Source organism: Anabrus simplex, chromosome 5 (assembly GCF_040414725.1).
Source record: "Anabrus simplex isolate iqAnaSimp1 chromosome 5, ASM4041472v1, whole genome shotgun sequence".
Taxonomy (NCBI): Eukaryota; Metazoa; Arthropoda; class Insecta; order Orthoptera; family Tettigoniidae; genus Anabrus; species Anabrus simplex.
In genome coordinates, this window is record NC_090269.1 from 220,465,268 (window position 1) to 220,490,882 (window position 25,615).

At 38.4% G+C, this 25,615-nt stretch overlaps 1 protein-coding gene across 1 annotated transcript in view; it reads left to right on the top strand.

The window, feature by feature from the left end:
- Positions 1–17,569, top strand: part of LOC136874448 (serine proteinase stubble) — a 145,107-nt gene extending 127,538 nt beyond the window's left edge. Inside the window, exons 8-9 of the mRNA XM_068227806.1 lie at positions 3,505–3,659; positions 16,403–17,569. Of these exons, the coding sequence (XP_068083907.1) occupies positions 3,505–3,659; positions 16,403–16,564 (317 nt within the window). The 3' untranslated portion in view covers positions 16,565–17,569. The remainder of the gene's footprint in view (positions 1–3,504; positions 3,660–16,402) is intronic.
- Positions 17,570–25,615: the final 8,046 nt, after the last annotated feature.

Here is a 25,615-nt window from a genome sequence, read left to right on the forward strand (position 1 = left end):
GTCCCGGAACTTACAGAGTATTAGATGTAAACAAATTGTTCTGATCATGTGTTTGACCTAATGTGAACAAAGTACGTGGGCCCATGTGAGGAAACATTATACTGTACAATTCTAAGCAGTAAGCAAACGAGCAAGCAGTTGAGTAACATGATCTATCTCTGACCGGCTTCACTATGCTCTAAGCCATAATCTAGGGAGTCGTTCATTTTCACACCCTTCGTGGCACTTCACACTTTCTTTTGGAAATGCTTTCATTGTTCGAAGTGTCGGATGACTTGAAACAACAATAACGTCACCTCTAATTCGTTGCCCTTAGCAACCTAAACAATGAGATTATTCACAGCAATGAATTAAAAACATCACAGGTAAACAGTTTAATTCTCTCTATTACAAGTAGGCAAAATACTTGCACTTCTGGGGTAACATTTCTGACATTAAGTGTTCACGTAGTACACACCACTGAAACGAAATTTTATGCCAACGTTTGAGATGCTTATATTTCAATCGAAGTCAGTACTAATCTCACTGAGCGAACGAGTTGGCCTTGTGTTAGGGGCTCACAGCTGTGAGCTTGCATTCGGTAGATAGTGGGTTCGAATCCACTGTCGGCAGCCCTGAAGATAATTTTCCGAGTTTTCCAATTTTCACACAAGGAAAATCTTAATTAAGGCCTTGGCTGCTTCCTTCCAACTCCTAGCCTTTTCCTATCCCATCGTCGCCATAAGCTATATCTGTGTCGATGCGACGTAAAAAGGAACTTGTAAGTACTAATCTCTAACGCTTACAGTCCGACTCGTTCGCTGAATGGTCAGCGTCCTGGTCTTCGGTTCAGAGGGCCCAGCGTTCGATTGCCGGCCGGCTCGGGGAGTTTAACCTTCATTGGTTAATTTCATTGGCTTGGGGGCTGGGTGTTTGTGTTGTCCCCAACATCCGTGCAACTCACACACCACACATAACACTATCCTCCACCACAATAAAACTCAGTTACCTACACATGGCAGATGCCACCCACCACCATCGGAGGGTCTGCCTTACAAGGGCTGCACCTGGCAGAAATAGACACACGAAATTATTGTTGTTATTCTAACACTTACATGTCCCCAAATGCATTCATATGTTTCAATCCATCTACGAAAAAACGGTGAGGTGTATTGGTCAAGAAAACAAAACTCCTGAAATACCAGGAGTTAGCAGAAGTGGTTTCCACCAAAATTCTAGAAATAGTCTGAATAATACAGAATACAGAAAAAGATGGCAGTTGAAAGTCTTTTATTTTAGGTATAAAATGTACTCCGTATTCAGTTACTTCTCAGATCGTCGTCATTGAAATATGGCCGCCGTACTTCCAAACAAATTACTGTGTGCATCTCTTCATTAAAGACGTTCACAACCAGTCATTGGTGATAAGAATGGGATGCAGCTTATTGAACTAACGCACAGTTAAGATGAGAAACAAAATGTTTAAAATTCTTTTACGTCAAATATTCGGTTAGCAAATGAGAGAAAATGTTCTTGAGCTTTCTTTCACAGCCAGAGTTCTTGTTTATTCTACAGGGTGTAGTCCAAATAACTTCAGGGAAGGTAACTATGAATGTCCAACGTTCGTAAAACATAATTTATCTGAGGGTATAGGCTGAAATAGAGTGCAATGTTTGTGAGATAGGTTGTGCTTCATTTGCCCCTCTGCTTATACCACCCGCATCAAGCAGTATGCATACATAATGAGTAAGAAGCACACTGCACTGCAGATGCACACATCGCTTCACTGCGGCTTCAGGGCCTATTGAAAATCCACAGCCTGTTTCCAGTCATTTGACCGGGTCAGGAATGGATCTGAATGAAGCCCCATCTAGCGGCGAGGATAGGAATTGTGCCGGCTGCCGAAGCCTGTCGTACTCCTGTGGGGCAATGATTAATGAATGCCAGATGAAATGAAATTATATTGGAGAGTGTTTCTGGAATGAAATATGACAGGGATAACCGGAGTACCCGGAGAAAAATCTGGGCCTATTCTGCATGCGTTATGTGTAAGAAGCAATTCCAAATACATCACTTCATAGCAGCTTCAGGGCGCATGCATGCGTAAGTTGTATTAAAAAGTTCTACGTACAAGAAACGAACGTTTTCACACAGGAAAATATTTTATGTATGTCAGAATAGTCGCAAATCTTTCATTATTAAATACTATTTGAGCTGCAAATATAAAATTTTCAACACACACACACACAAAATGGAAATAGAATATTAATTTGACAGCGTATGCAGTCAGGGCCCAACCAATAACCGATAAAAAATATTTATACTTATCTCCCAAACACCCTCTATATCTGCTTTTTAGTCCATATTATTGATAGACAGATAGATAATGCCTTTATTGGTGGCGAAAAGGCCCTCTCTTACACTCAACCACTAGAGGCATATACATACACATAATTTATTATTACAAATACAAATGACACAGATAATATTAATATCAATAACAATTAATAATAATAGCATCCTTAATTTTAAAGTACACAAAGTAAAATGTACTTAAATGACATAACTACAGTAATCCATTCATTCATCCTATTTATTCCTTCATTCACTCAACAATATTATCCAGCAAGTCAGTGGTATCTACGCAGCAAATACTCATTGTCGTCCGCCTCTGTGATGTAGTGGTTAGCGTGATTATCTGCCAGCCCTGGAGGCCCGGGTTCAATTCCCGGCTCTGCCATGTAATTTGAAGAGAGGTACGAAGACTGGAACGGGGTCCACTCAGCCTCGGGAGGTCAACTGAGTAGAGGGGGTTCGATTCCCATCTCATCCATCCTCGAAGTGGGTTTCCGTGGTTTCCCACTTCTCTTCCAGGCAAATGCCGGGATGGTACCTAACTTACGGCCACGGCCGCCGCCTTCTCTCTTCCTTGTCTATCGCTTCAAAAATTTTCATCCCCCACAAGGCCCCTGTTCAGCATAGCAGGTGAGGCCGCCTAGGTGAGGTACTGGTCCTCCTCCCCAGATGTATCCTCCAGGACACTGCCCTTGAGGTGGCAGAGGTGGGATCCCTCGCTGAGTCCGAGGGAAAAACCAATCCTGGAAATTAAACTGATAATTATATAAATTATTGTTGTCGGTAACAATAGGCTCCTGTTCGTGTAATGATCAATAACAATAGACTCTCATAAACATTTCATAGTTATATAACATGTTACTGGTAATGGAAGAACTACTGTATGTCACCCGAGAGTAAAGAGACCTTCTGCCCTCGTGAAAATTAGACGCTAGCAGAGGCGGTAAACTTTCCACTCATGAATATATTCCTATAGCATAAATAACTATTATTCATATTTTTCGTGTTTATTTACTACTTTTTTATGTCATATTAAAGAACCAACTTCTATTCAGTAACAATATCTGGCATAAACGGGAACAAGCAATGCAGTCCCTAACCCTCGCTTATGGAGCTGTACACAATGAGAATAGAATAGAATAGGCTAAATTTTGTTTCTTGATGTTTCAGATGGTCCTCTTCCCAGCGTACTGCAGGAGGTGTCTGTTCCAGTGATTAACAACTCCGTGTGTGAGACTATGTATCGAGCGGCAGGTTACATCGAGCACATCCCAGACATCTTCATCTGCGCCGGCTGGCGAAAGGGTGGCTTCGACTCTTGTGAGGTGAGACAAGCCGAAGGCATCTAACAGTTGATAAGCTAATAAGTTCAATATTCCTCAAATAGCAAGTAGTCTTACGAGATGCCGAGTTGGAGGAATTTAATACAGACCGGGGTCAAGTACTAACACATCCAGTTTGAACACACATTCTGAAAGTGCTTAGGATTGTGAATGTAGCGGCCATGGCTTTAATTAAGGTACAACAATTTTCGTGGTGTGCAATTAGAGGGCGGGGACTACAAAAACCCACTTCAAGTATGCCGACGGTGGGATTTAAACATACAAACCTCCGAAGGAAAGCTTACATCCACTCGACCATATCACATTTCTTGGTCCTGTCCCTTCTGAATTAAACGCTCATAGTTTCATTGTTTGAAGATTTAAAATTCTTTTCTTTTTCTCTTTATTTTATATGAACTTAGCGAATAATACAATAGCTATTTTCCCTTCGAGATGCAAATTATCACTGCCATATCATCATATTCGGAGGCTAGTTAGATCCTCAAATAACACCACCGAAGGTATTTGGCCATTGTTTCCTCACTGAGACACGACGTACTATTGCAGGAAGGGTGACTCTATGTTGAGCACCATTCTCAGCATGAACCCTTGGTAGTCATGTTCTGAATGTCATACCGTCAAAGCCATAAATGAGACTAGTGAAAGCTACATTTCATTCTGGCCTGTACCAAGAGACACATGCATAAATAATTCATAAGTCAAGAAATAACAAAAGGTATAATCTTTTATATATACACAGTTCAAAAAAAGGTTAGGGGAACATGTTTTGTAACGTCTGGTATGTGATCGTTTATTTGGTAGATGGGGTCCAATGGTCGCACACCATACCTTGAGACTTAAGCTACTCAGGGTATGTCAAATAGAAGTTATACTCCATCTGTAGGCGTAGGGCATTAAACTGTCAGGTGACCCCTCAAATCAAAGTGAATAGTGGTGCGTCCGTGTGTCGTTGTGAGGTACAAAGACTACTGCGGTCATCTGAGCACGTTGCACGTCAACCAGCACATTCCATGAGACATCTTAACGAGGTTCAAGTCACAAGGGCCGTCACTCTGATCCAGGAAGGATGGACTTTTCGTCGTGTTACTGTGGATCTCAGTGTCTCTCGTCTGTTATCCACTGCTTGTGGAATCGGTACAATGAGACAAGCCAGTTCATAAGGAGGGTTGGACAAGGTCGTGGATACATGACAACCCCACAGGATGACCGATATGTGAACGTCTGTGCGTTGCGGCGTCGTTCAGCAACTGCCAGAGAACTGCAACAAGACCTCAGGAGGGTCAATGGAGTCACGGTGTCTGACCAGACAGTAAGGAACAGGTTAAGAGAAGGGTCCTTACGACCCAGACGGCCTGTTCGAGTGCCCCGTTTAACGCCGCAACATCGCACAGCTCGCCTTCTGTTTGTCCGTACCCACGTCAACTGGCGACGTCGCCAATGGAGACCTGTGTTGTTCACAGACGAGTCCATATTCCCTCTGACACAGCGTAAACTACGTGTTTGGAGACGCCGCGGTGAACAGTACATGCCAAATGTTGTCTAGGAAGGCGAACGATTCGGACAAGGTTCTGTGATGGCGTGGGGTGGCATCAGTACTGATGGCCGTACAGATCTTGTCGTCGTCCGTGGTAATCTTACCACTGCGGGGTACATGGAGCAGATACTGATACAGCATGTGTTAGTTGCTACGGTGTTGGACCTGAATTCGTACTCATGCACGACAATGCCAGGGCTCATGTAGCGCGCATCACCAGAGCTGACTTGTGAGAACTGGACATTTAAGAGATGGAATGGCCAGCTGTGAATCCCGAACTTAATCCCATCGAGCGAGTGTGGGATAGGCTTGACAGAAGTGTTCGTGGGCGTCCTGTTCCACCACAGACTCTCCAAGACCTCGAACAGGCTTTCATTGAAGAATGGGACCTGATACCGCAACGTGAGCTTCGTCGAGTTATACGGAGCATGCCCTGTAGGTGCCAAGCTGTGATAAATGCTCGTGGAGGACATGAGCCATACTGAAGCTCTCCAACTGTGATAAAATTCCACCGTGGATGACTGTTATCACTTTGTCTTCGCCCCTGTTTGGACATTTCCGTTTGTGTTCTAAAAATGAACGCGAATCCATCGATGTTCTTTTGTATACTTCAACGGTAAAGAATAATGGCTTAGTTGGTAAAATACCTGGGTGTGAGGTATTGTTTTGTGGAGCATGGCATACGTTCAAATCATGTTCCCCTAATTTTTTTGAACTGTATTATTTGAAACATACTCCGTTCGTTCCAGCGACAAGTAACAAACTACATGTAGCAAATTCGCCTCAATTTCCAATTTAAGTCCCTTCTTACTTTATGCAGCAGTGCGTGATGAGGAAGCTTTATCAATGTTACTCAAGTACTTATTTTCATTTTGTCAGGCTGTATGAAATTAGAACTCCCGTCCCACCTCCCTCAGACTGTCAGCTGGGGAGGGTATAGAGGTGACTTTACTTCTTACTTGTGCCAGGCTCCTCATTTTCTTATTTCTAGTCTAACCTCTTGTAGACAGCTCGTTTGCCCGAACCTGATCGTGTTACACTTGTGAAAACTACTGAATCTTCCGTTTTTATGACCATAATCGATCTTCCTTTTAATTGGCCAGTACTTTCGTTCCGCGAAGTGTCTCACTTTATTTATTTATTTATTTATTTATTTATTTATACTATGATGAAAATCCACAGCCTGTTTCCAGTCATTCGACCTGGTCAGGAATGGAATGAATGAAGCGCCCCATCTAGCGGCGAGGATAAGAATTGTGCCGGCTGCCGAAGCCTGTCGCACTCCTCTGGGGCAATGATTAATGAATGACAGATGAAATTAAATGAAGTGATACTGGAGAGCGTTCCTGGAATGAAATATGACCGGGAAAACCAGAGTATCAGGAGAAAAACCTGTCCCGCCTCCGCATTGTCCAGCACGAATCTCATGTGGAGTGATCGGGATTTGAACCACGGAACCTGGCGGTGAGAGGGCAGTGCGCTGCCGCCTGATCCACGGAGGCTCGGTAGAATCGCTACCAAAACAATAATTACTACCATCACTACGATTTCAACGATAACATAAGGGTACACGATTAGGTTATTGTTGCAACTGATGCTTAGTAAATAAAATGATCATAGAAAAATACAAAACCACTTTTTCCATTCATTCACACTCATTTGTTTTTAAAATCAAATTTTGACACTAGCTATGTCTCAGAAACATTTGAAAGTACTGGTCTCACTAGAAATCTACACATTGCTGTCTTAGTTCTCATTATTTGTCGGGGCTTCATATGTTTCCTGAGACCAAAAGAACACTTATTCACAGAAAGTATTCTCTTTTGGACTTCAGTACTGACATTATTGTTGTAATTTACTTCTGATCCAAGCCAGGTCAAATTACGTACAATTTAAAATTTACATGAACCAATTTCTGTATGTTCAATAATCCCTTCTCGTTACTCCATCGATTTGTAGATTCATACTTTTTGCTGCCTTTTGAATAAAAGCTTCTTTCATGGGTTTTTGTATTCTTCCTATTTTATCAGTATCATCTGAATATTCTAAAACCTCACCAGGCCTTGAGGGTCAGATAAGTTTACATTTAACAGCTGATCAAAATGTTGTGCCCACCTTTGAAGTATCATTGCATCACTACTAATAACCGTGCCTTCCTTATGTTTACAGAAATTTGTCCTGGGTTGAAAGTTATTACGGTTTTTATTTCATTTGTGATAGAAAGGTCTAGTTTTACTAAGACCTCTTAACTGCTCAAACTCTGCCAGTTTACTCTTTCCGTACTCCTTTTCCTCTTATCCAATCTGTTTTCTTCTTTCCGAGCCACAATCTTCTTCCACAGTTTTCCGTGTGTTGTTGTTCTGTTGTATTCTCCTGTAAGCAATGTATTTGAGTGCTGTCACGTGATCACATTCATCACCAAACCAGTCGTACTTCAGTCCGACTTTCCTCCACGAGAGTTGATCTGCAGTATTTTTTCGTGCATATTTTTAGATTCTCCCAAACCTCAACAACACTATCACTATCAGTCTATACCTGTTAATCTGATCAAAAACCTTTCTGAAGGCGATAGGCTGATAGAAAATTAACTCATTCCACGATACAACTCTCAAGTCCTTTGAACAATTATCATGTTGGCCTAAATAGATCAGCCCGACTAATTCTTTATCAGATTTCCCTACAAGATGTTTTGCAAGTTGGGTCGTCAGCCCAACGCTAACCTCCAGGTATCATGGGACCGAAGTTTTCTTCTAGGGTTGTCTCCCTTAGCTAGTGGGTCCCCATTTTAAGGCGTCGGAAACTCGCTTTTCTGCCCTTGCATGGCGTAGCCGTCTGTGTAGACTTTGCCCAAGAGTCATGTCAAGAACATGCATGGATCGAACTTAATAGGTATAAATAGCATATCCTGTATTTGAATGCACACTTCGACGACATTTTAACTAATTGCTGATAAAGCAGAATAGCCTGCCTCGTATAAGTAAGTTATTCTGAAAGTAATTGGGATCATCTGAGCTTCTATGCTACAAGTTGGAAATGCCTTGCCAATATGAATCCAGAACGCTAAAAACGACAGTTCTTCAAATTACTTTTTAACCCTTTGACCGCCAGTCTCATACGCGGTGTCCATGCCCTATACCGCCAAGGCCTAATGAGCACGTTTTACCTTGCAGTAAATTATTAATAATAAGTCCTGTTCAATTTATGTAAATTGGATGGGCACGTTTTGTTTTGATGTAAATTTTACTGACGTAAATTAATACACCTTTATTTTATATATTTTTATATTATGAAGTGATAATTGAAATAAATATATTCTTTCTTTAAAAAATTATTTCATGATCAAAAACGTTAAGAAAACATATTTTTACTATTAAAAACTGTGTTATTTTAGAGGGGTAGTTTTCCTATGCCACATACAAAAATAGAGCTTTATGTACAATATTACACTTAATATATTTTATTATTATTATTTCATTAACGTGAAATTTTCTAATCTTATTATGCAAATGCTGCAGTTCCTGGCTCGTTTTAAGTAAAAACTGATTACTAATGTCTATTTCACACAAACTTAACACTCAAAAATTCACTTCTTGCCTTAAAAATATGTTACTAGAAACTATTTACTAACATTTACACATGTTTATGATGTGTTTGAGCAAATGTGCTTAGGGAGACACAAAGGTTGTACACCCTTCTTACACTGTTTACAAATGTATCTGGTCTTTTTCCATATACCACCTTGACTATTACTATTATTTCTGCATACGGAACAGTTGCATTCTTTTTTCTTTCTTTTTTGGTAAAAAGTAAAGAGTTCGTTGCCCGCCCGTGGGAGCTGAAATGCTACCTGGTCACCAAGCCACTCGGCAGCAAGTTCCTCAACTAATCTTGTTGTGTATAGTCTTATTTAATCCAATACTAGTCCAAAACATGTATTATACATTATTAAAACGGATAAATATCTTGGAAAAATAAATTCCGGAAGATCCGATCAACCGGACGTTGGCGTTTTTAGACTGAACCTCGAACGTCCAATCAATCGGACGTTGGCGGTTAAAGGGTTAATGAAGAATAATTAGTGGGACATGAGTTGTTCTTGCTAATTCACATTCAAGGATGATGGACATAGACATTTTCAAATGAAATATTAACTGAATTAAATTCTTCAAAATCATTGCAAAAATATTTCTCAGGACAAATATCAGTTGAACAAGATTTAATTTCTATCTGTAGGAAAGTAGCTGTGTCACTCTATCCAGCACAATATTATTTATCAACGCGACTGATGTCACCCTCCTCAACGCGAGGCAATCAGTCTCCCCAAGCAAATACAATAGGATATGAAACTGGTATCTATGCCCCGCTTTATATTCTATACTAGCAAGATACCCGTGCTTCGCTACGATATTATACTGAAATTTATAATTGAATGCTTATTGTTTTAGATATATAATCCGCCGAAATCGCGATCTGACTCGTTTTCTGCGAGAATCCACCAAAATTCCCGATCTGACTCGTTTTCTATTAGATTACGGCACGTTTCCTCCCATTTTTCAATCTTCCTTTCCAGAAATCGATTTCGTACTTCCCGGGCTAGGCTCAGGTATTACTCCCGGTCAGTTGGGTCCGTAAATCTTTGCCATCTTTTCCTATAATCATTTTAATATGTATAAAATCCTTCAGAAGATCCGGCGTGGTGTCATATTGGGTGCTTTGGCGGCACTGAACCCGCGGTCGGACTGCATTCTTAGTCATTACCCGTCCAGGAGCCGTTTCCAGCGCGGTCCGCACATTTGACGACGGTCCGGAACATTATTATTATTATTATTATTATTATTATTACTATTATGTGTTGCTGGAATGGCTGATGACAGGGAAAACCGGAGTATCCGGAGAAAAACCTGTCCCGCCTCCGTTTTTTCCAGCACGAATGTCACATGGAGTGACCGGGATTTGAACCACGGAACCCAGCTGTGAGAGGCCGGCGCGCTGCCGCCTGAGCAACGGAGGATATTTATAAGTACATTAAGAACAGTAAAATCAATAGGTCTCACCTCCTTCTACACCCCACCGCCGTTAAGTTTATTTACCGCCACCCCCCCCCCCCAAAAAAATTAAAAGAAGGCTTGTTTCTTTATGTTTAAAGGTGATTCCAAACACCAATGTTCACGTCTATTGCCTTCAGTTTTGAGATATAAGTATCCCCATAAAAATAATTTACTTTTTTCACTTCATTTCACACTACTCCCCCCCCCCCAAGTGAATTTTCCCGCAAAAAATACTTGTTTCTTTAATAGTAAAAGATCTTCTAAATACCAATTATCACGACTCTAACTTCTTCAGTTTTTGACTTATGTGTCCTCATGAAAGGAATTCAACTCCTTTACACTCCCACCCTCCAAGATGGTTTCCCCACCAAAACGCGTTTTTCTTTGTTTTTAAAGGAGATCTAAATACGAATTTTCACGTCTGTAACAACTTTAGTTTTTATTAGATGTATGCATTCTCATAAAATTAAGTCAATTAAATTTTCAATTCTTTCACCCCCCCCCCTTTCATTGGATTTTCCGAGAATACGTCTTTCTTTACTTTTAAAGCAGATTGCAAATATCAAATTTCACGTCTGTAATATTTTCATTTTTGAGCTATCAGTAGATTAATTAAAAGAACTCAACACCATTTTCAGTCACTTTTACCCACCCCCCACCACCCAAGTGGTATTTCCGAGAACTAAAAATACACGATTCGTTATGTTTAATAGAGATAAAAAAATACCATTTTTCACTTCTGTAACATGTTAAGTTTTTTAAATATACTGTAAAAATTCTCATTTAAAAATTTCACCCCTTTTGAGTTCCCCTTAAGTAGAGTTTCCGAAAACAAATCACCTATGTTTCCTTACATTTACAGGAGATTCCAAACACCCACTTTTTACGTCTGTAACATTTTACGTTTCCAAGATATTCTGTAGATATAGTCTTTCAAAAAATCACCCCAATTTGTCACTCCTGTTTAACAGCCATTAATTGGATTTTCCAAAAACTAAAAAATACGTGTTTCTTTATTTTTAAAGGAGGTCCCATATACAAATTTTCAGTTCTGTAATATCTTCAGGTTCTGAAATATAAGTATCCTCATTAAAGGCATTCAACCCATTTTTCACCCTTTTACACCCCTCCTATTAGGATTTACAGGCAACAAAAAATACGTGTTCCTTTATTTTTAGAGGAGATTCTAACTAACAATTTTTACATCTGTAAATTTTAAAGTTTTAAGATGTAGACACACTCATTTTTAAAAATTCACCCCCCTTTTCACCCCCCAATATTTGGATTTTACAAAAACGAAAAAATACGTGTTTCTTTACTTTAAAAGTAGATACAAAATACCAATTTTTAGGTCTGTAATATCTTCAGGTTCTGAAATATAAGTAGCCTCATTAAAGCCATTCAACCCATTATTCACCCTTTTACACCCTTCCTATTGGGATTTTCCGAAAACAAAAGAATACGTGTTTCTTTATTTTTAAAGGAGATTCTAAATACCAATTTTTACATCCATACACTTTAAAAGTTTTGAGATATAGAAACATTCATTTTAAAAAATCACCCCCTTTTCACCCCCCATTTATTGAATTTTCCAAAAACAAAAAAACACGTGTTTCTTTATTTTTAAAAGAGATCAAAAGTACCAATTTTCAGGTCTGTAATATCTTCAGTTTCTGAGATATAAGTACCGGTATCCTGATTAAAGGCATTCAACCCATTTTTCCCCACTTTCACCCTTTTTCACCCCTCCTATTGGGATTTTCTGAAAACAAAAAAATACGTGTTTCCTTATTTTTAAAGAAGATTATAAATACCAATTTTTACATCTGTAAACGTTTAAAGTTTTGAGATATAGATACACTCATTTTAAAATTTCACCCTCCTTTTCACCCCCTTAGCGAAGGAATATCCAAAAATCCTCTCTTAGCGAGCACCTACATCTTAATATGAATATATCCCCAAAATTTCATTTCTTTATGTCCAGTAGTTTTGGCTCGGCGATGATGAATCAGTCAGTCAGTCAGTCAGTCAGTCAGTCAGTCAGTCAGTCAGTCAGGACAAGTTATTTTATATATATAGACTAGCAAGATACCCGTGCTTCGCTACGGTATTATACTGAAATGTATAATTGAATGCTTATTGTATTAGATATATAATCCGCCGAAATTCGCGATCTGACTCGTTTTCTGCGAGAATCCACCAAAATTCCCGATCTGACTGGTTTTCTATGATTTTACGGCACGTTTCCTCCCACTTTTAAATCTTCCTTTCCAGCAATCGATTTCGTACTTCCCGGGCTAGGCTCAGGTATTCCTCCCGGTCAGTTGGGTCCGTAAATCTTTGCCATCTTTTCCTTTAATATTTTTAATATGGATAAAATCCTTCAGGAGATCCGGCGTGGTGTCATATTGGGTGCCTTGGCGGCACTGAACCCGCGGCCGGACTGCATTCTTAGTCATTACCCGTCCAGGAGCCGTTACCAACGCGGTCCGCACATTTGACGACGGTCCGGAACGTTATTATTATTATTATTATTATTATTATTATTATTACTATTATGTGTTGCTGGAATGGCTGATGACAGGGAAAACCGGAGTATCCGGAGAAAAACCTGTCCCGCCTCCGTTTTATCCAGCATGAATGCCACATGGAGTGACCGGGATTTGAACCACGGAACCCAGCTGTGAGAGGCCGGCGCGCTGCCGCCTGAGCAACGGAGGATCCTTATAAGTACATTAATAACAGTAAAATCAATTGGTCTCACCTCCTTCTACACCCCACCGAAGTTAAGTTTATTTACCGCCAACCCCCCCCCCCCCCATAAAAAATTAAAAGAAGGGTTGTTTCTTTATGTTTAAGGGAGATTCCAAACACCAATGTTCACGTCTATTACCTTCAGTTTTGAGATATAAGTATCCCCATAAAAATAATTCAATTTTTTCACTTCATTTCACAATAACCCCCCCCCCCTAAGTGAATTTTCCCGCAAATAATAGTTGTTTCTTTAATAGTAAAGGATCTTCTAAATACCAATTATCACGACTCTAACTTCTTCAGTTTTCGATTTATGTGTCCTCATGAAAGGAATTCAACTCCTTTACACTCCCGCCCTCCAAGATGGTTTCCCCACCAAAACGCGTTCTTCTTTGTTTTTAAAGGAGGTCCAAATAAGAATTTTCACGTCTGTAACAACTTTAGTTTTTATTAGATGTATGTATTCTCATACAATTCAGTCAATTAATTTTTCAATTCTTCCACCCCCCCCCCTTTCATTGGATTTTCCGAGAATACGTGTTTCTTTATTTTAAAGCAGATTGCAAATATCAAATTTCACGTCTGTAACATCTTCATTTTTGAGATATCAGTAGCCTAATTAAAAGAATTCATCAACATTTTCAGTCACTTTTATCCCCCCTTCCACCCAAGTGGTATTTTCGAAAACTAAAAGTACACGTTTATTTATGTTTAATAGAGATAAAAAATACCATTTTTCACTTCTGTAACATGTTATTTTTTTTAGATATACTGTAGTCTACTGTAAAAATTCTCATTTTAAAATTTCACCCCTTTTAAGTTCCCCTTAAGTGGAGTTTCCAAAAACAAATCACCTATATTTCTTTACATTTACAGGAGATTTACACCCACTCTTTACGTCTGTAACATTTTACGTTTCCAAGATATTCTGTAGATATAGTCTTTCAAAAAATTCACCCCAATTTGTCACTCCTGTTTAACCGCCATTAATTGGCTTTTCCAAAAACTAAAAAATACGTGTTTCTTAATTTTTAAAGCAGATTCCATATGCAAATTATCAGTTCTGTAATATCTTTCGTTTCTGAGATATGTGTATCCTCAATTAAGGCATTCAACCCATTTTTCACCCTTTTACACCCCTCCTATTAGGATTTACAGGAAACAAAAAAAAAACGTGTTCCTTTATTTTTAGAGGAGATTCTAACTAACAATTTTTATATCTGTAAATTTTAAAGTTTTAAGATGTAGACACACTCATTTTAAAGTCCGACTCGTTGGCTGAACGGTCAGCGTACTGGCCTTCGGTTCAGAGGGTCCCGGGTTCGATTCCCGGCCGGGTCGGGATTTTTAACCTTAATTGGTTAATTCCAATGGCACGGGGGCTGGGTGTATGTGTTGTCTTCATCATCATTTCATCCTCATCACGACGCGCAGGTCACCTACGGGTGTCAAATAGAAAGACCTGCACTTGGCGAGCCGAACCCGTCCTGGGATATCCCGGCACTAAAAGCCATACGACATTTCATTTCACTCATTTTAAAAAATCCACCCCCCTTTTCACCCCCCAATATTTGGATTTTCCAAAAACGAAAAAAATACGCGTTTCTTTACTTTTAAAGTAGATACAAAATACCAATTTTCAGGTCTGTAATATCTTCAGGTTCTGAAATATAAGTAGCCTCATGAAAGGCATTCAACCCATTATTCACCCTTTTACACCCTTCCTATGGGGATTTTCCGAAAACAAAAGAATACGTGTTTTTTTATTTTTAAAGGAGATTCTAAATACCAATTTTTACATCTATAAACTTTAAAAGTTTTGAGATATAGATACACTCATTTCAAAAAATCACCCCCTTTTCACCCCCCCCCATTAATTGGATTTTCCACAAAAAGAAAAATACGTGTTTCTTTATTTTTAAAGGAGATCTCAAACACCAATTTCTGGTCTGTAATATCTTCAGGTTCTGAAATATAAGTAGACTCATGAAATGCATTCGACCCCTTTTTCAACCTTTACCACCCTTCCTATTACGATTTTCCGAAAACAAAATATACGTGTTTCTTTATTTTTAATGGAGATTCTAAATACCATTTTTTACATCTATAACCTTTAAAAGTTTTGAGATATAGATACAGTCATTTTAAAATATTACCCCCTTTTCACCCCCCCCTTAATTGGGTTTTCCAGAAAAACAAAAAATGCGTGTTTCTTTATTTTTAAAAGAGATCCCAAACACCAATTTTCAGGTCTATAATATCTTCAGTTTCTGAGATATAAGTAGCCTCATTAAAGGCATTCAACCCATTTTTCACCCCTTTTCACTCCTCCTATTGCGATTTTCCGAAAACAAAGAAATACGTGTTTCTTTATTTTTAATGAAGACTCTAAATACCAATTTTTACATCTGCAAACTTTAAAAGTTTGGAGATATAGATTCACTCATGTTAAAAATTCACCCCCTTTTCACCCTCCCATTAATTGGATTTTACAAAAAAACATGTGCTCCTTTATTTTTAAAAGAGATCAAAAGTACCAATTTTCAGGTCTGTAATATCTTCAGTTTCTGAGATATAAGTACTGGTATCCTGATTAAAGGCATTCAACCCATTTTCCCCCATTTTCACCCTTTTTCATCCCTCATATTGGGATTTTCTGAAAACAAAAAAATACTTGTTTCCTTATTTTTAAAGAAGATTCTAAATACCAATTTTTATATCTGTAAACTTTTGAAGAGTTGAGATATAGATACACTCATTTTAAAATTTCACCCCCATTTTCACCCCCTTACCGAAGGAATATCCAAAAATCCTCTCTTAGCGAGCACCTACATCATAATATGAATATAACCCCAAAATTTCATTTCTTTATGTCCAGTAGTTTTGGCTCGGCGATGATGAATCAGTCAGTCAGTCAGTCAGTCAGTCAGTCAGTCAGTCAGTCAGGACAAGCTATTTTATATATATAGATATCACCCCCCACCACCACCTCACGCGTGCCCCTCCCCTCGTATCCAGAATGTCTTTGGAATATGTGTAACGTGATTCTTGCCCGGTCACTAGATAGACAATTTCTCTGAAAGTTACAAACAGGGGAGAATCCAATCTTTTCAAAAGTACTCTCCTGCATACCAGCAATTTCTGAATAATAGACCACCAGGAATTGCTAATCTTGTAACCTTCCTCTAAATTCACGTTGTGTGGATGTTTATTTATTTTTATGATCTTACAATTCTTTATTTCGAGATTCAGGGGAACAACTGCTGACATCTTGAAATCCTGTCTTTTAAAATAAGTTATATTAAGTTTGAATTCTAGTATATAATTAACTAATATATGAGGTTTATTTGAAAGATATACTTACTATCATGTTGAATGTTTTATTCTAGGGAGACTCTGGCGGTCCTATGGTAATACAGCGAGACGATCGACGCTGGTTGCTGGCTGGTATCATATCATGGGGAATAGGCTGCGCAGAGCCTAATCAGCCTGGAGTCTACACCAGAATTTCTGAGTTTCGAGATTGGATCAACCAGATTTTGCAGTTCTAAACTTGGTTGCTTTCTCAACAAGCTTTAAAACTACTGCAGGCGACACAGCTGAATATATCAAGTACTTTCTTTTCCTTTTTTCAAAGAGAGTTCTGATGAAAATGACTCCATGATTTCAGAACGAAAAGGAGAGATGCCTTTCGAAGAACAACGGTCGTAACAAGAGACATTTAAGTTATACATTACTTCAGCATCAGGTATCGGACCTTGGACCATTTGTAGACGAGAAAAACGGAAATTCTCGAAATGGTAAATCATGGATCTATGAATGCTGGTTATCATGACAAAGTCGTAAGACGAGGGTATGTTTTAATATCAACATATTTTGAACGAGAGTTTATCTCCGGCAGAAATATTTTCTTCCTAGTAACTTTTGAGAGGTACAAATGGTAAAGACATGACAGTAAACAAAAACAAACTTTTTAATAGAGATCAAAGTATGTTGTGGTAAGATCAACATTACGGTTTAAGCAAACCTTGTGGAATCCGTAATTCTTTCCAGTTATCAATATTGGTATTTGATCATGGCAGAAACTAGTCTTGAAATTGCATCTCATAAATATGTTCCGGGGATTTATTTCCGCCAAATAATAATGGAGTTCGATTCAAACACGCAAGCGTTTAGTGTTTCGCTGTGAATTGTTGGATACGTTACTAACAATGGTGACAGTGATCTTTATGGGGCAGCAATGGATTACTTATTTGCTATTTTTTTAACTGCGTCATTTCCAGACGCAATATTATATTTTATTAATTATAAATTAACTTGCTGGTTTCTGAAAACCTCCATGCCATGAGTACGTACTTTTCAATTATCTGTTGCTAGGATGATACACAATGTTGATTCATAGGTGAATATCCATTACATTTGAGAGTTCAGTTAGTTCATAACAAGTTCATTTCAACAGTATCCGGCATTATTGCCGTCGATGCTATGTAATTGACTAGAATATTTTGTATTCTCCTGGAAGAACATTTTATACTTTAAACTTATTATATTTATTACAAACGGAATTAGCCTATTCCGAAAATTAGAGAATATTACGAGTATTGCTTGGTTAATCGTGATATCTGTGCACCACAAAGGTTGAACTGTACGTGTACGCGTTGAACATTGAACAAAATCAGAGAGCATTTATTGAAGTATGTTGGTATACCAGTTGTGGAAGAAGAGACGTGATAATAAGTGTGTGAAGAACTATTTATTTCATCATGGGTATCTGACTAAGTATTCGCCATGATCAAGAATCCACACTGTGATATTATTTTTATATTTCCACAGAACACAATGAGATACTTTCAAGCCGCCCGAGTGCCATTCGAGGTATTTTATAAGACTGTCCTGTGCGCAAACAGACAGATAAACTTCTAAAGGAACACAACGAAGAAGTTCTATTTATATGAGTAGTTTCAATACAAATATTTATTACAGATAATGTATATAATTTAAGGTGTGAAGAAGTCTGTTAAATATGTTAGTCTTGGAATAATGAACGAATATGCATTGTTTTCATTCTATTTTATACCACTCTGTACTTCAATGAATGATCTAAATATTGTGTATAACTTTAATGTAATCACGTTCGGTGTCTATGAAAAGTTTTGTATCTTACAATAACAAAAACTATATACAAGACTTCATAACAGGTACAGTACAGTACAGGTATTCCAACAATTCTGTAGAGAATAAACGACAATTCCCTGTAAAACTAGTTATAAAAAACTAACAAATTCCAAAGTATCGAAACAAATTTCAGAATATATTTCCCAGAATATGCATGATGGTATGTGTTTTTTGCTGAAAAGTTTCCTAGATTTGAAGTTCATATGTGTTTTAATGCACAATACTTAATATTTGAACATATAGACTTAAGATGAAAATATATTTCATTGGACTTGTATTAGTTTTATTAATGTGACATATATATATTGTTCATCTTAAGCCTTTGCAAATAAAGTACACTGAGTAACGACGAGAAAGTATGCAATGGTAAAACTGACTATTGTGTGTTAAAATATTATATAAATGAATTCAGTATAGAAGGGAAATGCATACGAATGATAAGGTACAAATAAATGTTGCCACTTGACAAGAAAATTTAAACTAGTTTTGGATAGGATTGGGTAGGATTAAATGAAGTCGAAGGAATGAATAGAACCTCAATCTACTTCGAAGTAAAATCATAAATGGAACAATGACAGATAGTCATTAATAATGACTTTCAAATTGCTGGTGGGTGATGGAGTATGTATATTTGAAAATTATCTTAAAAAAGTGAATTTTGTTTGCATATTCCATTATATATTTAGCAGAAATGCCATGTTTACTCTATTTTTCTTATTCTAAGGCATTATATTTTCAATGGATTTATCGTGTTTCTTTCAATGCCAATGATTCACTCATCCATTACTCGGCCTCTTCAACAATTTCTGCCCATTTCCCTCAGTTCTATTCCTTCGTACTTCAACCTCGGACTCCCACGTCACGTAAGTCTTTATCTTCGATTTCTAACCATCTTATTCTCTACTTCATCGTTCATTGTGTTCCTCAATATTTGCCTTCTTAACGTGGTAATAGCTTTCCTACTCTCTCAACATATCCTCCCAACCATCGCAATTTGCCTCTGTTAATTTTTATCGTGAGATCTGATGTTCTACTGCGGGTCTATAGCTCACTGGAACTCTAATCCAGTCATAAAGGTTTTATTGAACGTACATAATTTATATGACAGGAGAAACGAACCTAGTGGCTAAATTTCATGCAGAACAGCACTCCCTATTAAGACACCATATTATGCAGATTTCTTCACTCAAGCTTTAAGCAGTCTGTGTGGTATCCATACACTTCGGCCACAGAAAAAATAGTTTGTTGGTCTTCTTGTATGAATACCGGAAAAAAGTTTCAGGTTACATTTGATAACGGCAACGAATACTTTTTAAAATATATCTTGTATTATATACAATGATTGAAAGGAGCATTTTGTATATGAATAAAATATTGTCAAGATTTTACAATAGTGATGTTTTCTTCTTAACATATCCCTATCCTAACTGACTGCACTGATATACCTCTAACGGAAACTAATGTAAAAATCAGATTAAAGCTGATTTTCACTGGAGTGCTGAACATAGTGTTCTAATGTTTTGTCCGTACTCATTCAATGCAAGGGATGGAAATGTATCTTATCTAAACGCATACCCCAATCCTAATATTGAAAAATCGAGTGGTACTTTTCAAATAAAAGTTCAAATATCTCGTAATATATGAATCCTAACCAAACACCGTATGGCATAGATGTGTAATGATTTGAAAGGGACTTCTTCATTCCAAAAAATTAAGTAAACTTTGGATTTTCAAGTACCACCCGAATTTTATTCTACCATCGATTTCTCTACAAAAATAATCAACGTTTATTTCGAGCACTTTTAATCTGAATGTGTTTTTCAACGTTATGGATATTTTCAGCCACATGTTCATTTACGAACAAATTGTTATCAAAGTCATGTATGCCTTCCACTCCAAATGCAGTATGGAATAAACGTTTCGTGGTTCTGGAGGGCCTTATCCATCCTATGAAAAATTAAGCCACCCTTACCTTCCTTAATTTTGTTATATCTATTAGTTATAATTTGTCACTGAGGCTAATGAATCCCTTTACGATATGTCTGTACTGAATACGATATACATTGATTTTATAACAAAGCAAACGAAAAATCAAACTGAAAACTTAACACATGAGCATATTATACTGTATTTAATTAGCCATTGGAAATCTAAAGACAAATCTTGAACTCAGCAGAAGTATATAGGATACATGTATACTAATTTAAAAGTGGTTAATCTCAAGTATTGCATGCTCTGATTGAGCTCGAGGATTCAAACGAGTTAACGTTTCTGTAACATCGAATATTTTCTCAGAATAATATAAACATAGAATGTTATTTTTGTCCATTTTTTTATGCTTTTTCAATCGTGAAATTACAAGTGTTTCACTCCAGTGTAGCATCAGGCTCATCAGTTGGACTGAAGCCGAAGGCAAGCGTTTATAGCAAGCGGAGGAAGATATCTCCTACAGTGCACCGTCATTTCGTGTACTTCGAAGGTGGCCTGCAGTGGTGTCTTAACGACGCACTAGCTACCACCGTCTTGTGTAGCAATCCAATTAGCGATCCCGTTGCCACACTGGGACGAAACGCTGGTAATAATTGCTCGATTGGAAAATCATAAAGATCTGAAATACTTACTGAACTATACTGATGGTAGGCCAGGAGGAGGTAGTTTGGTTTTCTTACCTACTACGAAGCCACGAACTGCTACGCTGACGTAGCAGGGGGAGAGGTGATACTCCCACGTGGCGCGTCCCAGGTGGCGGATAGGGCGGTCCTAACCGGCTTGCCGGCGGACTCGAGGGAAATAAAATACCTCTCGCGGACCAAACACACAGCCCCCTGTGGGTAGGGGACACAGGCGAAGAATTCACCCACGGTATACTCTGCTTGTCGTTAGAGGCGACTGAAAGGGCCGACTAAGGGATGATCAAATTAGAACCATGAGACTACTTGTGATTAGTACCACCACGCGGGGAACACCATGGGTCGCTTTTACTTGCGCGTAGTACCACTATGTTGGGTACCAAATAGGTTTGTGATTAGCAGCAAACGAGGAATCGACGGCTTTTACAGTACCTGTGATTAGTAGCAGTATATGAGCGACAGCATGGGATGAGGGAACCCATGGTTCTGGCTTGACTATTATTAGTACCCACATATGAGGAACACAACGGGATAGTACGAGTCCCTGCGGTTAGTACACTTAGGTGATGAACACCATAGGTGCCTGTAAATGGCGCCGCAATGTGCTAAACACAGTAGGTGTGTAATACGTTTGCGAATTTCATCACCTGTGAGTAGTACCATAATGTGTGGAATACCGCGAGTCTACGCTACTCTTGATTAGAACCGCAACATGACAAATACCATTGTTCTACTTTTCTAGCGATAAATACCATTATGAGGGGCCGATGACCTGGATTTTGGACCCGTTTCGACAACAATCACAATCGATTCAGCATCGTGCTATGTATGCAGTCCCTTGGTCCGTAATACTATTGTTTTGTGCCAGCTTCTGTGCATGTGAGGCACTGTGGGTCGGATCCACTGATCGTTTTAAATTTATATCCATCCATCCATTCATTCTTCGTCCTCACGCTTTGAATTCTGGTCAGTGGAGGATTTGGACTTTTAATTTGTCATCTCATTTCGTACCATTAGGAGCCGATGACCTCGATGTTAGGACCCTTCAAACAACAAACATCAATCATCAACACCTACTGCAAAGGGTAAACAGTTTGTTTAGGATAGTAAACTTCACAGATTCCTTTAAAAATTGCTGATTATAGACAAATCCAATTTGTAGAGGACGCATTATTCACACAACATATTTACTAACTAGCACATGTACCCGTGCTTCGCAACGGTATTCTACATTGTATACGGGTATCGAAGTAAATTACTGTACATGCAGTGAATAAGATGTTTTTTTTTAATTGCATGTCTCTTAGCGTTATCCGAGAACAGCATGGGGAGGTACCCATACCTCGTTTTCAATGTAAAGTGTGAATTGCGGAGTTGTGATCATAATACCAGGCTCACTTGCCTACTGCTATTCACAATGGAGTTGGGAAGTTTACATTATAATGGCAGGCCCCATTGCCTAATGCGGGGTTACAATCGAATTTGAAATTTTTCGTTACAATCGCAGGCCCCCTTTCCTACTTCCAGACAGATCTCAGTTGAAGAGTATTTATTAAAACGGCGGGCAACTTCCCTACTACCAGTCAACATTAAGGTGTTCTGTTATCATTATAATGGCAAGCCTCTTTTCCTAATGCCAGCCACCTTACTTTCAGTCACACCGAGTTGGTGAGTATCCATTAAAATAGCAGGCCACTATGTCTAATGCCAGCCAGCTTATTGTCAGTCACACCGAGTTGGTGAGTATCCATTAAAATAGCAGGCCACTATGTCTAATGCCAGCCAGCTTACTGTCAGTCACACCGAGTTGGTGAGTTTCCATTAAAATAGTAGGCCACTGTGCCTAATGCCAGCCAGCTTACTGTCAGTCACATCGAGGTGGTAAGTATCCATTAAAATAGCAGGCCACTATGCCAAATGCCAGCCAGCTCACTGTCAGTCACACCGAGTAGGTAAGTATCCATTAAAATAGCAGGCCACTATTCCTAATGCCAGCCAGCTTACTGTCAGTCACACTAGAGTTGGTGAGTTCCCATTAAAATAGCAGGCCACTGTGCCTAATGCCAGCCAGCTTACTGTCAGTCACACCGAGTTGGTAAGTATCCATTAAAATAGCAGGCCACTATGCCTAATGCCAGCCAGCTTACTGTCAGTCACACCGAGTTGGTGAGTTTTCATTAAAATAGCAGGCCACTGTGCCTAATGCCAGTCACATTTCAGATGGGTACATTTGTTCATAATGGCGGGCACCCTTGCCCACAGCCAAACACAATCGGGTAGGGGAGTTTTGAACAAAACTGCACGCACCCTTGCCTTCTGCAAGTGAAATCGAGAAGGGAATTATTCTTTACAATGGTGATCCCTCCTTACTAATGCCACTTAAACAGGAGTTGGAAAAGGACTCCATGCCTACTGCCAGTCAAAGTCGATGTGGAGAGTACTGATTACAATAGCGGACACCGTTTCTTGATAGCTAAAAATCAACATTAATATATATATATCGACATACAAAAGTACAGTATATGCATGTTTAAAATATTGCAGACCTTCATTTACAGATTAACTGCTGCTAAATGGTACGTCATATCGACAACGGGATTGTACCATAAGACGCCGTATTTAGCGGTCTAAATGGCTGGATCTATGATATTTTCTCGTATCTCATATATTTATGGGTCAGATTGAGTTAGAAACGGTGAATAGGGTGAAATTTGGGTAAGATTGTCTCATTGTGCATTACTTTTCGGATAATGATGTGGCAGCTACAAGCATAGCATTTGGCTCACATGCGGCTACTGTGTGGGCTAATGATCGTATAGAATTTGATGATTCTATCTTTCCTATAGGTGATTCAAAGTATGAATTATGCGTGTAAATAGTGCAAAGTTTACTTATAATTGGGAAATAGAGACAAATCTAACATATGACGATAAAAAGTCATAGGACCGAAGTTGTAGATCACTCCAATTTGAACCGAAATTGGGCAATCCGTTTTGTGGTAGGACTTACCGATTAGCCACGAAATGCCTCGAAACGAAGGTCTGCACCGTTATTAAAATTGCCTCCATATCTCGATATTCTTCGGGGATAAAAAGTGAAAAATTTAAAGATCTTGAAAGTATTCCGTCGGTTACAGGCTAAAACGACAAATTTTGCAAAATTTCAATTTTCTAGCTCGTCTGGCAGATTGCACCGCATTCTTGATTTGGGGGGAGGGCGGTAAAAATTAGGAGTTTCAGGAAACTAAAGCAAACAAATATTCAGATGGTCATTATTACCCTTTAAACGGATAACTGTAGGGAAATTTCGCCAAAATGGTCAATATACAGACAAGGTCGTTACGATTTTATTTATATAGATTTGTTTGTGTGATGGGAGATTCTACATAAGCTATTCAAGGGTGAATTTCTATTTCGCATTCTAAATACGGATGCTTTACAACTTCACTTGAAATATTATCAGTCAGAAATATATTTTTAACTTAGTAACTAGCGTATTTCCAGTCTAACACAACAAAAACAGTTACAACGAATGCAATATTCTTCGTACGATCTAATTTATCAGTAATAATTACGCTGTTTTCAAAGTGAATATTAATTTCTAAAAATGTTATCAGACATGCATGAAATACTGTAATACTTAAATGAGTACTTTACAAGCAATGTGTTGTCTAATGTAAAGCATAACGTAATTGTCAAAGAGATTCGAAAGAACCAATTTGGATGACAATAGATTATTGAATAAAGTCAAAATCGATCGTTATTACAATTAGTATTAGAAAATTGCTTCGTTGAAGCCTTGCGTTAATGTTGAATGTTGGTTATTATATTACACTGAACTGGCAACTGACGTTGAAATTTACAATGAAAATTTATATTGTTTGCTTTGGAGAATCTGAATGTAGATCAAGAATGGGCCGATCCTACTTGAAAATATAAGGATTCCCTGATCCTTCTAAAATAGGACAACGGTTGAGTTCATTTTCACATCTGGCTCCTTGGCTGGCTAGTCAGCTTAGCAGTCTTCGGTTAATACGGGACTGAGTTCGATTCCCAACCGAGTCGGGGATTTTTTGGATGACTTCTGTATTTTAGACAGCAGTGGCAATGGCTCCGGTTTCCCCGTTGGAGTTGCCACCTCCGACCTGTTCCCACATTTATCAAAAGACGAGGAATCGAAGATTTGATTCTGGTTACTGATTGGTTTTAAGCAATCACATGATCACGCATGCGCACTACTGTACACTTGGACTTTGCGTTATTCATTGCGAAGTAATTTAAATCTGTACCTCATGCCATCTGTATTATTATTGTCATATTCAAATAGTTATTTACATAGCTGTTTAATTTTATCCTGGTTGCTCGGTAGAGAATATGCGAGCATTATATTACAGAAGTCAGTAGTGTAGTTACAAAATGATCATAGAACATAATGAAGGTGCTTGGCAATGTGTGGTGTGTGCTTGCACGAGTGTCTTTATAAGGGCACTGATACAAGTGCATTATGTTGATATTCAGATTGCAGTACACAACAAAATCTTTTAGTAAAATACAAAATAAAATAAAAGGAAACTGAAAATATACAAATGAAAATCGACTCAAAATGTTGGCTCTTTTGAACATTCATAGAGGCATAACTGTAAAACAAACAGATCTCTTGAATCTATTTTCCAAGAAGCATAGAAAATTGGATTTTAGATCGTAATATGAACATACTATTTGCTGTGAAACTGTTGACCTTGATGATATTCTCGTTCTGTATTTTACTGTAAGATTTTGTAGTGGACTGTAATCTGAA